Source organism: Geospiza fortis, unplaced genomic scaffold (assembly GCF_000277835.1).
Source record: "Geospiza fortis unplaced genomic scaffold, GeoFor_1.0 scaffold70, whole genome shotgun sequence".
Lineage (NCBI taxonomy): Eukaryota > Metazoa > Chordata > Aves > Passeriformes > Thraupidae > Geospiza > Geospiza fortis.
The window spans coordinates 4,735,880-4,750,027 of NW_005054317.1; the positions used below are offsets into that span (position 1 = coordinate 4,735,880).

Below are 14,148 nucleotides of genomic sequence, written 5' to 3' on the forward strand. Positions count from 1 at the left end.
TGTCTGTGTCATGAACTCTGGTTCCTGTTATGTTCTTGAAGTTTTCCTGTTCACTGACAAATTCATTGTTTGATAAAGTGCCACGCTGTGGTTTGTTACAGAGGTTGCAGTAACAGTAGTGTCTTACTATACTTTTATTTATCTATTCTAGATAATTTGTGCAATGGAAAATTCCACAAACACCTCCAAGACCTGTTTGCTCCACTTGTTGTTAGATATGTCGATCTGATGGAGTCCTCAATTGCACAGTCAATTCACAGGGGCTTTGAGCGGGAGTCATGGGAGCCAGTAAAGTAAGGAAACCTCCTTTGATACAATTGGAATTTGGGTGCAAATGGATGGAGATTCATATAGAGGTGAATTAGCAAACGTTAGACTGGACATGCAGAAAATGCTTTAAATGTTCTAGTTTAATGCTATAAATAGGAGGCCTGATCTCTTCAGGATTTTCAGGTTAATGAGGGAAATGGTATTGGCTTTTTGAAATGCATCGCTGCCTCAGTTTGAACCGTGTGCCTTTGAACAGGGAAGCATGAAAATGGGAAAACCTTCTTAACTGCCATGGCTTTTTGGAACCCATTCTAAAAGGCCTTTTCCAATGCTGCTTTTGAACTCACATAGCTCCTTTTCAGAACAAAAAAATCTCGCTTCACTGTGTTCAGTTCCAGCCCTATAACCCCTGTGAGTCATTGCTGTATTTATTCTCAACACTCATTTTTTCCACCCACCCTGTGGGGGGGATACTGCAGTGTGTGCCTCTGGCATCAGCCCCATGGCTGGTGGCTGCACATGTCCCCATGTCCAGGGCAGCTCTGCCAGTCCCAGCTCCTCTGCCTGTAGGATTAGATGTGCAGAAACCAAAGTGAAACATGGGCAAGATGACTAAAGCATAATGATTTCTTACATTTGGAAAGCTAGGAGTTTACCAGCAAGAAATTGGGAGCCTGAGAAAAACCCAAATTGAACTCAAGAGCTGGTGAATGATAAAAATGTGACATGTGCTTTGGATTACTGTTGTTATTTCACAGGTTTTGAAGCATTGCTGAACCCTGTCATGCTTGCTCTGTAAAGCCAAGTCAGATCCTACAAAGAGAAATAGCTAACTTTTCCTTCTAATAAAGATACTAAAAGAGAAAGATGGACCCTTTGCAAGTGACATGAGTCTGGCAGTGTCTCAGACCAGGAACTGGGACCAGGTGACCTCTGGAGTGACTCTTTTCCTTGCTTTTTTTGTCATTCTCTAAGGAAAGTGAAATAGCACTGCACTCTCAGAGGTTGCTGTATAAAAGAACGTGTGGTCTTTCAGGGCTTTTCACACCAAATATGTTCCGTTTACAAGGAAAAGAGATTTTGTTCAGCAGCCAGCCTCCCATATGCAACCTGGAGTCTGAGTACCCAGGTTTTTTCCTTTCTTTCTTGTGCATCCTCAGCATCCGTAAGGATTCTGCCTGCCAAATCTTGGGCTTTTTCTTGACACCTGATCATCCCCTCTGTTTTGAGTGGGGTTAAGTGGCTGGCATTCAGGAGCCTCTCTCACTTTCCATTTGCTGTCTTTGGTCTGCAGGCTAACAGGATTAAAGATCCTAAAAAATCTTGTTTCAAATAAGCAGATGTGACCCAGAAAACATACAAGAAATAGATCTTTCGAGTAGGAGAATGCCATTTTTACAGCCACTCCTTCAAGCAGAATTGCACTTCGAAGTTAGCATTAACTTCAGTTTCAGAGCTCTGCTTTAGTAAAAAATATGTATTTCCTTGTCTGTTATGAAACAGAGGCAGTTAACTCTGTGTACCTGTCCACCTGGGTCAAGCTCTCAATAAACAAATCATTCTGCTTTTTTTTTTTCTTTCATCAGAAGCTGTCATCTTTTTGCTTTTTAATGACTTCAAGGAGTTAACTATAGATGTCCATAAGTACTTGGATGTGCTACTTGCCTGTCAAAATGCTTTGTCCCTGGGTATGCCAGCATCTATCATTTCCAAGTTATCTCTGATAGTTATAAAAGATCTTTTCTTAGTTCTCTTGTGATGGTTATTCCCTTCTGGAGTTCCAGTTACAGTGTGCTTTGAGCATTGCATCTCCCAGCAAAAGCCCAGGATGGACTCTTTCTCTTACAGACTTGGGTATATAAAAGATTTCTTCCAGCAGGAAAGTGGGTGCTTTCCACGAGAAGCTTCTGTCCATCTGGTTGAAAAGATGCACCATGGGTTTTTTTTCACGTGTTGATATTTTGTTCTTATGTCTCGCACACAAAAGTGTGAGTTGCAAAGCTGGCTCAACATGATGTGGCCCGGTGAAGGGAGGCACCAGTGAGTGCCAGAGGGTGGCACATACAGTGCAAAGGAAAAGAGGAGTGTCATTCCTAGGATCTTATGACATTTTTCATGTGCTGTTCAGAACTAAATGTTAAGGCATCTTCATCTTTGCCTCCTGGGCAGACCACCTGCTCCTCTTTGTCTGATCGACAGGGAACTTGCAGAAAAATTCAGGTTAGAGACTTATTCTGTTTGACTTGCCCTCCTGTATCTACTCTTTCCTCACCCCACATATCCATACTGTAGCACAGTTGCATTTGTGGCCATGGATTCTCAAATAGTTTGGAGCAGCCAATTCCAAACCAAATTGTGACCTTCTATTGACACCTCTCCAGCAGAGCTTTTTTGGAAACACTGCAGAATATTCTTCCACAGCTTCCCTCTACTTTGGAGATAGACCTTCAAGTTGGCCAGTAAAGATAGATAATCAAAGCTGGCCGTTCCACCAGGCTTGTTGTTGTCCTGGATCTCTACAGTGCATTATGAGAAGGAAATCTCATTATCTCCTCTTAACCAAGAAATTATTCCACAACACAGAATCTTTTGAAAGGGTTTCTCTGTACTTGTGTTTGCAGTCAAGGCTGAAATATGTAGCCCTCCATAACCTGACCAGATGGCAGTTTGCAAGCATGTATTTCTTCTATTTTCATTGCTGAATACTCTGCACCTTATGCTCTGAGGAGTTAGGTATAGAAATCACAGTGAGAGAGAGATACTGTTAAGTATTGAAATAAATGGTGGGGGGAAAGCATGGACGTTATGTGCTCATGAGGGCTCTGTAATCTGCCTCTGCAGAGCTGCTGAATTTGCAGGGGGTCCGTGCCCTATAGCTAGAGCAGCTGGTGCGCTTGTGTGAATCCACGCAGAGAAATGTGGAACACTTGTCCTTCGCACAGTCATCCAAGTATGCAGGATGCAGAGTAGGTCTGTTCTCTGGTGAGTTGAGAGGTCTTGGAAAAGTAGGGTTTGCAATGGTTTTTTTTCATGCTAGCTTCTCGGAGAGTGCTGATTTATCTCGCAGCCAGCTGACACGTATGTGTGTGTGTCTCTGTGTGTGTGTGTCTGTGTTGAAAGATCTTTTTGAGCAAATGCTAAAGCTCATGCAATGACAACCAATTTCAATGGCTTGACTAGGACATTACTCATTGACCCAGGGCTCTCTCTACCACTCTGTAGTCCTGGCTTCAGCATCTATTAATTGCTCACTAACCCTTTGCAGACTATTTATAAATGTATCATTAATATAAATGTCAGAACTTGAACAATATGATTATACTGATCATTTTATAAGGTTGTACAACTACAGAATGATAGTGAAAAATGTTTCCCTTTAAAAGAAGCACCGCTGTAGTGAAAGTGAGTATTTTTGTTACTATTCTGGGTGTCAGTCACAGGAAGAGCACAGATTTGACTGCCTACTTCACTATCAAGCTCTTTGCTTCACATCAAGGCTTTTGTGAAAAGATTTGCTCTTGAGCATTTGCTCAGCCTCGACGGTGAGGTTTCAAGTGTTTATAGTGATGGAAGAGACGGGCATTTGTGTCTTCCATCACTAAATCATTTCAGGCATCCTGTAGGAACTGAGCATTTAGGTGTGGCCAAGGGTCTCGACATTCAGCTCTATTCTGAACCCAGGAGACAGCTCAGTAAAAATACTGTGATTTTTCTGCCCTCCTTTCATTGCTAGGGCAGCTCTACAGGAGCAGCAGCAGTGCAACTGGACGTGTTCCATCCAGTACAGTGTGAGCACTGGGAGGGTGTGCAGGGGTACACTGCCAGTCTGTTTGCACTCAGAATTTCCCAGCAGACAGTCCAGGTGAGGGCATTTCCACAGCTCACACACATAAACAGGGCTGAAGCAGAAGACACCAGGAAAACAAGCGGTGCAGCTCCAGAGCTTGTGCCTCTCATCAAACGTATCAGGATCCAGTCCTGAAGCTGAGTCGTCTTAAATCAGACAGCCCTCATCTTGTTGATGCAAATGCCCACATTCCCTGCCTGATGGCTGAGGTTATATTTAGCCATCTATATTAAATAGGCATGGCTGGCTTCTAGAATCCGTTTCTCATCTTGGACCTGTAGTTTTATGGTCTGAACAATTGCAGGCTTCATGGAACATTTGTTGGTAATATTAATAATTTTTTAGAGGTCTCACTGCAACTGTTAGTCAGATAATTAGATCAGTTGAACCTGAAAAACTGTGCATGTCAATTCAGGAGAATATTTTTTTACATTAGTTACTGTATGTTAACATAATATACTCCATTATTTTGCTGTTTTGTTTTGTTTTAAAAGTACTAACTTATTCTTGCAACATATTCTTGCATCAGCAAAATAATGTGTTGTATAAAAGAAATATGTTTCCGTGTGAATATAGTATACTGTTTACTCTAGAAGTCATATTTTATTAATACAGTGTTTTTATTAATATAACACTGTCACTTCTTGAATTTTAATATTAAAACCAAAGGTCCTCTGATTTATGTATTTACCATCTGGCTAAGTTATTTAAGTTGCTTTTCCTTATACATTTATATGTTGTCCACCTCTTGCTATTTCTTTATTTATTCCATATCAGTATCTAACCACATGCACTGCCATTTCTGAAGATTTAACACTCTCTCAATCACTATGTAGTCTATGTCTCATTCAATAGTCATATCATCTTAGCAGCAGATACAGTATGAATGGAAACAATGGACAGCTTTGTGACAGTAGTGAATTCTCCTCTTTGCCTGAAAAAGAGAACACACAGATAGCAGGAAGTTAAATCTACTAAGAATCATAGAAGTAATTAGAAATCAAAGCATAGTCGTGAGGTTTTTTCACTAGAAAGAACTTTGATTTGGGCTTTTCCTCCCCAACAAGGGATTTTATTCACAAAGAATGAAGTCTGTTCCCTAACATTCACCAGCAATGACAAGCTGAGCTCTTGCAGGGATGTGGTTCACATCGTCTGATGCGTTAGGAAACATTTATTCAGGCAGCTCAATTCCACTGCTTTGGGGGTTGATATATAAAACTTGCAGTAAGAAATGAAGTGCTAAATATGTCTCAGCGAACTTACTAGGATTTTAATATGCCTTGAAAGACATAGTGTATAATTTGATAGTTTCACAGGAAGCCAGATAATGGTATCTGTAAAGTAACTCATATCCAGGGAAATGGGAGAGACTTCCAAAGGTGCCATATCCTGATGCAGTCTCAGAGCAGGCAGGTTTGGATGCTGAAGCAGTGCCTGTGTGCATCAACAGAAAAGCTTTCAGCAGCTTCAGCAGTGCAGGGTAGAGTGAAGCTGAAATCCTGAATTTCTAATTCCATTTTCACTGAGTCCAAGTAACAATCTGGTGAAAACGCATCTGCTTTTGTTCCTCACATGGGACTGTAAAACCACCTGTGGTTTGTGTCTGACCCAGGGGGTCACACAGTGTTCCTGGGAGAGGGCAGAAATGATCAGGGGGTCAGACAGTGTTCCTGGGAGAGGGCAGAAATGAGGCATTTTTCTGAAACTGGCCTCTCTTCTGAGAGTCAGGTAATATGTGAGTTGGGTAATTGAGCTCTGTGTTTTGCTGATTCACAGATCTCCTGATGTTTTCATTTTGCATGTAGAATATAACTGTGATGAGATACTCATTAAAACAGAATTAGACCAATTACAACATCTAGAGACCTAGTACAATGAAATATGTCAGGGTGCATTCCAAACTTTGGGCATGCAATGCTGTTGCATGCACCTTGTTCCAGGAGAGAATCTTGCATTAAATCAACACAGCTGTCCACTTTTTAAAGATCTCTATTTGCATAACAGTTGCACGTCTGAAAATTCTGATTGAAGTCATGATGCCCAAGTACACATGCTTCATATTAACCTTTGAATGTCTTAATCACCTCATAGCCCACTTCCAGCCATGAAACAGTCACATAGCAGTCCTGGATTCATTTACAAAGTGCAGTTTATGCACAGTGCACAAATAGTGGGGCTGGACAATCCTTTGCTTTGCACCCAGGAATGCAAGGGAGGATCATGGCAGTCTTCACAGAGGAAGAACCTTGTAGTTCTCTGTTTCATCACTCCAGATTAGCCCATCTTTATTTGTGGAGGGTCTAAGACAGAGAGGTTTTGCAGCAAAATTGCAATTCCATTGAGCTTGGTGGCAAGAAGAACTTATGGCTGGAATTCCAGGCTCTCTCTTTATTATTTCAAATTCCAGTCCCTTAGCAGTTCTTTTAGTTTAGCACTTCCATTGAGCCTGTGTGTGTAAGAACTGAGACTCTTCCTTAAAAGAGAGATTTTTTTGGAAGAAAAGCTGCTCTCTGCACTTTGAAATGGTATCAGGACTTGAAGGTGCAGTTATTTTCACAGATGTTTAAATTCTCTGTCAATTTTTCCCTTTGCAATTCTTCTTTTCATTCTGGTTTGCTTTTTTTTTAAGGAATTTGAATTTTATAGCAGACTGAAAACACAGTACATTTAAGCTTTCATACTCATGCTTCTTTCTGAAATGTTTTGCTTTAGTTTTTTAACTGTCCTCATGCTGTGAACTTTGCAGATTTGTTTCTGAGTGTCATGTGCTTCTGCTACATCGGCATTGTCACTGTTATGGTATTTTTTCTTTCTGTCTGTTTCTTCCACAGGAGTTTAACAAGTAATCTGCCCAATGTGAATCTACCAAATGTGAATCTCCCTAAAGTACCAAATCTACCAGTTAACATCCCACTAGGCATCCCACAAATGCCTAGCTTTTCTGCACCGTCATGGATGGCTGCTATTTATGATTCTGAGTGTGTATTCAGTTCAAATTAGATCTCATTTAAATTTAAAGTAATCTTGGCATGGATATGTATTGTTTGTTTCTGTGCATTACATAAAACTTTAAAGAGTGATATAGTTAATTAGATGTTTTCTGAATGAGACACTAGTGAATTTCTGGCATGTGTATTTTGAGGGTTTTTTTGTATAAACCTTGAAAATTTGTCTCAACTCCCACTGAGAGTTTGAGCAAGTATCTTGCTTTACAAAATAGCTGTCAACAATGGGGTATGGTCTGAATAACATACAAACCACAGAACTCACAATGTGACATTATGTGTCTCAGCAAAGAGTTTTGTCCAAAAGAGAAGATTAATCAATTTCAATGCCAGTCAACCAATTTCTGTGGACCAGATGTAGATCTAAAAATGAATTTTATTTAATGCAAGTTCTGCAATTCCCAGATAATTTTTGTCTTGACTTTGGTGAAGCAGTCTAAGAGGAGCACCCTGTAACAGTTTTTATTCATGTTGGGGGATGCCCCAGAGAGCAATTAAAGCTCCATAGCCTTCATTACTGCCCAAATAATGCCATGACCAACTAAAGAAAGAGATTTTCAATGTGAGTTTTAGATTATGGCTTGGAAAATGGTGTCAAAGCAGTTTCTCTGTAGGAGCCTTGAGCTCTGTGCTTCCTGCCTGAGTGTCCCAGGGTGCATGTGTGAAGCTCAGGGGGAACATAACACAAATCCTCAGCACTCCTCAGGATTAGGCAAGTTCTCTTACAGGAGATTTCTCACTGAGCAGTGTGGAGGGTGGTTCCCAGTGGGCTCAACCCAAATCTCATCATTTGAGGTACTCATCTCCCAGGATATCCTATCATGGGAACTGCTATTTGTCCATTCACCTTCTAAAATCCTAGAGAGTTATTTAGGGTTGGCATAGGCTGGTCTCAGACAGCACTGTGGTGCTTTTCCTCTATCCTCTCACTTAATAGATAAAACTGAAGAACTCACCCAAGAATATCCTGTTCACTTTTGCTGAAACACCCTCAATTACATCTACACCTGGAGTCCACCAGAATGCCTCTGCCATTAGTCTGGCACAGGCAGGATTGCAGAGCACTGGTAATGAATGAAAGTAAAGAAAACACTGATGTGAGATCTTTTTTAAATAGATTTAAAACCTTTTAAAATATTAGCATGGTTGTTTATGTTTCAAAGCCATACAACTCATATTCATGCTAAGATAGTTATTTTAAAGGCTAGCTTAGGCAGTTGTCTGTAAAGAGTACTTCAAAGTTTTAATCTTGCTCTGTGCATGCTTTGTGGTATTGCCCTTGAAAAGATAAGAATCATGTAATGACAGAAAATTGGATCACCCCTCTGAAAATGCTTGAGCATCAATGGTATATTGCAAACTGCCGGCATGATTAGAGTAATTGTGGTGCTCACAAGCAAAATCCCAACAGTGCATTTTGGAAATGAATATACTATATTGTTTACTTGGATGGAGCCCTAATCAAAAGTGAGAAAAAGACTGAGAATAATTCTTCAAAAATTTTGAAACCAAATGGATGTCATAATATTGCTGTAGTAAATACCAATTATTGTATTTGTACACATTAAATCACTTGAAATGTAAATCCATGCAGTTCCAAAACTGGGTTTAGACTGTTAAAGCTTGCTTACACCCAAGCACAGGTTTGAACTAAAAACTCTTAGTAGATTAATATGTGAGACTGTTGTCCAGATTGGTCCCCTGGCAAAAGCAAATGCCTGATTCTTTATCTTTTCATCTCCCTGGTTCCCTTTTACTCACCCTTCCCCTCCATCAAGGACATGTTACCTGTTGCTTAGTGTCAGATACGTTTCTCCTACAACCAAGACTATTCATTCTTTATCTTGTTGACTCTGCTAGCCCAGGCTCCCTCAGGACTCCTCTGGCATGTTGGGACTACAGTTCTCACCTGGGAGTAGCCCTGTTTGCATTAGTTCCCAGCTCCTCTAGCATTAACTCAATGCAGCTGGCATCTGTCACAATAGAAACACCCTCCCTCATCTGTTTCTATAGATGATGTCAGCACAAGTGGTAATGCATGGTGTGTTAAATATCTTATAAATTACTGTGTTAGCATTAGTGGTATGCGAGGAGGGGGTTGAAACTCTTGAAGCTCCCTTGGTAATTGTTCTGGAAAAAAAAAAGTGAGGGAGAAGAAGAGAAGGAGAGAAAAGGGTTATAGATGCATAAATTTCTGTGCACAAACAGAGTGCAATCCAGTCCTGTATTTTTATTCTGTAAGTGGAGGTTTGAGATATAATTATACTGTGAAAAGAGCTGGTGTAGCTACACACTGCAGGACTAAAGACTTCCATCTGGGCAGGGGTGTGGGTACAAGAATATATGCTTGGGAAAGAAATTGAGAATTTTGTGGCAGACCAAAGTTGTTGCAAAATAAATTTTTAAAAATGTAAATTTGTTGTCCTGTAATTGCCTTTGCAAAGAAAAAGGTGCAGCAGTAAATCCTGCCGAAACTCCTGGATATGAGATATGAGATGTACCCTTAGCTCAATTGACTTACCCCAATTTCTTTTCAGCTGTTCAAGAGATAAAGTGTGTCCTCGCTCACCACTTGTTAGCACTGTCCCTTACCTGGAAACGGGGCCACACTGGGGGGACAAGGCAAACTCAAGATATAATTTGGAGGGGGGAGAATTGCATGAAACCCTAAATCTTAATAACTGCATACAGCCTAGTATGGCAGTTATTATTGATCAAGGATTTTCTCCTGCAATTTCTGGCCTTAATTATTAATAATCACATACGTTAATGTGGTTATTAACTAAGGCTGATTTTTACCATACACACGTTCTTCCCGTTAATGTGTGTAACTCATGATGTTGTCTTACTCATCTGGTCTGGAAAGTTTTGTGGGTGATGACAGCAAGATAGATTAGGCAACTGTATGGTAAAACTCAAAATCCTGATGGTGGAGATGGCCAGCGTTGTCCTGTGTATGAAACTGCTGTCTGCCTTACACTTGTTGCAGGAATGGTCTCCACATCAGGTTGCCAAGACCCTGATGCCACTTCTGACTTTTGTTCTCATTTTGCCCTGCCAGCAATGGATCAGGCACCTCAGAAGATATGTTCTGGAAACTTGATGCCCTACAGACCTTCATTCGGGATTTGCACTGGCCTGAGGAGGAGTTTGGGAAGCACCTGGAGCAGCGCTTGAAGCTGATGGCGAGTGACATGATCGAGTCCTGTGTCAAAAGGTGGGTGCCCATGAAGGAGCCTGGCATGGTTCTCAAGAGCTCACAGGATGCAAAGTTATTCCACCTTAAACTGGAATTCACCCCATTGCTGTGAATTGTGGACTCTCCCAAGCAGGCACTTGTCTGTTGAGACCGAGTGCTTATTCACAGTAAGGCAATAAATCACCCATTTTTCTGTGCTTTGTAGGTAATTACTTATTTTCAGTGCCGCACATGAGGTCAGATCTTTGTAAATGCAGGTTGGTGTGATGATGCTGACTGCTGAAGGCATAGCCATAAGAAAGATCCCAGCACTCGCCTAAAAAGCACAGATACATGAACAAAACCAAGAAAAAATTACTTAAAAAGTGGGATAGTGTGTTGCTTGGCACACAGGTTTCACGTCTGCCGTTGATTGGGAAAAGCTGTTGTATCATCAGCCACATTATAGCATAGTTACCTGCAGATCTTCCAAAACAGAGATATCTTTAAGCAACTTTTAGACATGCTGGCAGCTGTCATTTTGAAAGCAAAATATTGAAGTTAAATTTCCAACTTTTTCACTGCAATTTATGTCCATTTGCATCAGAGATAACGAGGCAAGAAGAAAAAATGAACTTGGTATTTCTTTGTGCAAAAATTCGTAGACAAAGAGATTAATCAGAGAAAAAATGGATGCCAAATATAGCCAGTACATGCTGATATTAACTGCAGTGTGTGATGTGGCTGTCCTGTACCACACTTCCCTGGCCACTCTGCAAGTGTGAGCGTGGCATTTATTTTCAGTACAATCCTCACTAGCCTGGATGTGCAGTATCAGCACAGGGGAAGGCACATTCAATCCCTGAGATGCAGGCAGGGAGGCAGATAGCTCGAGGCTTGTTCTCTCACCATTCTGGAATAAACCCTAGTGCATTTTAAGTGCAATGAGATGTATTGCATTTAATATCTTTGACATAGAGCAATTTATTGCAACAGCCCATCTTTGGTCCTGTGTCTGGCACAAACACTGAGCTTTAGTTGTCTTTCAGTTGTCAGACTGTGTTTCAGGAGAAAACCCAGTGATGGAGCTCTGCTCTCTGCTCTGCTCTAGCACCACTAGCAAAACTTATTTTCTCTTTTTTCTTTTTTTTACTTGGAATTAAGGCCCCTTTGCTGTCCCTACAGCACAGTTATAACTGCAATGATCTGTAAAAATCAGAACAAGTTAGCTCAGCTGAGATAACTGGGAAAAATAAGCAAATTTCCAGGTACATCTAAAGAAGAGCTTGTGTGCCTGGAAGCCAGGTGGTTTTTTTCTCTGATTTGCCTCAACCTTTCTGCAAATGTGTTGCCCCTCTGTAAAAACCTGGCCCAGCTTGTATTGGTACAACTATATATAATGGTTGTGAGCATAAGTAAGTAGGAACATGCTCCTTTCCATGAGGAGATGGAAAATCCCAGTCTCCTTGGGTCCTTTCAGTAATTATCAACATTCTAGTCCCCGAGTCCAGGCTAAATCTGGCACTGGTAATTAAATCAGTTCAAATGCCATTGCTGATGTAAACCAATATGCTGCCTTCCCTATTTATATCACCTGCAAACAGGGCCTGGCTAAGGTTTCTTTAGCAATTTCAGTTTGACACAACATTTTTCTTCGCGTCTGTCTCTGAACTGTTGAATCCATGGAGGAGCCACCCTGCCTTCCACACTGGGTTGTATTTCAGGGCTGTCAGGAAAGCAGCCTTTCCTTGCAAGGAAGGCCTGTTCACTAATAAATCCAGGCAGAAGAACCTACATACCAGCTCAGATCTGATCCCCAGAACGGGAGCTTCACATTCGTAAATGAGTTTTCATTTGCATAACCCTTGGGGGATCATTTAAGTTCAGAATTATTCCTGAGCTGCAGCTGATATTATTTGTTATTTCTAAATTGAAGCTCCTATGATAATTTATTGGCAGATTCTGTGTGATGTGATAATTGTTCTGTGTTAGGTTAGATTAGTGAAGTACCTCTGGAATATGAAGAGTGGCTCTGAAAAAAGGCAAGGCAATGCCCGCCACACTGGAAAGCATTCCCATGTTAGACTCACAAATGCCTTGGTATTTAAAATAGGACACAGGATCAGATTTTGTAGGTTTTGGCCTAACAAAAGTTTTGGTGTATCATGGTTTGTTACTGCCAGGGATGTCAGATTTGATCTCAGTGAAACCTCAGGAGAACAGGGAGGTGTGTGATGCAGGTATGTTCATACACACATGCCTGTGCCTCTGCATGCTTTGCAGATATAATCTGGTGAGTGTGTGTGGTGCAGGGAAACCACTTCTGTGAACTTACAAGACAATTAACTTCCAGTGAGCAAATACTATCATATCACTATAAATGCAATGATCTGGCAGTGTCCTTTCAGTCAAGCAATGAAGGAGTTTCTGTTATTTGTAGTTGCTGTCAGGGAGCAATAGAAGCTTCCTTTAGTGCAGCAGGGTGTGGTTATCAATCAGCTAATGCAACCAAATTAAAAGTGTGCATTGACACTGCTGTTTGTAACATCATCACACTGTTTATCAAGCATAAGAGAGTCACAGTTTCCCTGAAACTGTTGAACACTTTATAAATAATGTGTATTCTGGAAAGGGGGTTTCTTTTTAAACAGGAAAATCATTTTTAGAAAAAACACATTTGTAACAATTGCACTGTGGTACTCCCAGCAGCATTCAGCCTTCTGGCTCTCAAACTCCTCCCAGTATTGTTTCAAATTATTATTATTATTGTCTTAGTATGTTTAAAGCAACTGAAACATCTTCTTCTGCTTTCCTTCACAGAACAAGGATTGCATTTGAAGTAAAACTGCAGAAAACCAGCCGATCAACAGATTTCCGAGTCCCTCAATCAATATGCACCATGTTTAATGTCATGGTGGATGCCAAAGCTCAGTCTACAAAGCTTTGCAGTATGGAAATGGGCCAAGAGGTAAAAATGCAGGTTCTTCCTTTCACAGCTTTTAAAGGCAATGTCATGAAATTTCCTGTCTCCTGTTGTGCTCGTTTCAGAGACGTTGTATCGTTTGTGGATTTAGCCTTCCATAGAGAGTGTGCAGATGAATGTACAGGGGGTTGCTCTCAAATCTAATGAATAGAAACATTCGGAATCCCTGTCACTTAGGAGTGGCTTTTTGCAAGGACTGTGGTATGCATACGGTATCTCTCAAGCTTGGTTGTTGCATGATGACCATACAAATTGAGTCATTAACTGCACCTTGGAGCCAGGTGTCAGCAACACACTTTCTGTGTATGGCTATTTTCTGTAGACAAACATAAGGAAAACAGAACTGCCAAGTTGTTGCTGTGATGCATGTAAGGGGAAAAAAAACCCCAAAACTACAAAAATAAAGAACTTCCAAAAGCAGATTGAAATTCCGGCTGCTTTGCAATCCTCGAGTACTGGCTGTAATCAGCACATTTGATCATTCTGGATTTCCAGGTTCATAATGACTCAAGTTCCCAAATAACAAACCTGTTTTAATTAATTGCTGACTTTTATTTTCTTCTGAAGCCATAGTTGCAGGTTGAAGTTTCTGTGAATTGACCTATGAATTAGAAAGACATAGCAAATTGGAATGAATTAAATGCATCAGAATGCTCATTTTGCTCCAGTGACTTCAAGCCAAATTGAATATTCATATAGCAGTTTAGAATAAATTCACAAATACTGTTTGGCTCACCTAGTCCACTGCTTGTCAGCATTTCCTAGATAAGCCTTTTCACTACAGCTTTCCATGGTCAGATTTTGCAGTGAATCATTGCTAGTTGTTCCTGTGTTTTTTCAGTTGTTCACTTCAATTTGTTCC

The 14,148-nt window shown here is 40.7% G+C and overlaps 1 protein-coding gene across 15 annotated transcripts in view; it reads left to right on the forward strand.

The window, feature by feature from the left end:
• The window catches only part of CADPS (calcium dependent secretion activator), a 163,454-nt gene that overhangs the window by 114,004 nt on the left and 35,302 nt on the right, over positions 1-14,148 (forward strand). For 10 of the 15 annotated variants that reach the window (XM_031056398.1, XM_031056399.1, XM_031056400.1 and 7 more), the window contains 4 exons: positions 152-293; positions 6,952-7,098; positions 10,187-10,342; positions 13,124-13,271. In XM_031056398.1, the coding sequence (XP_030912258.1) occupies positions 152-293; positions 6,952-7,098; positions 10,187-10,342; positions 13,124-13,271 (593 nt within the window). The remainder of the gene's footprint in view (positions 1-151; positions 294-6,951; positions 7,099-10,186; positions 10,343-13,123; positions 13,272-14,148) is intronic. The other 5 variants (XM_031056405.1, XM_031056403.1, XM_031056410.1 and 2 more) reach the window with 1 other exon arrangement.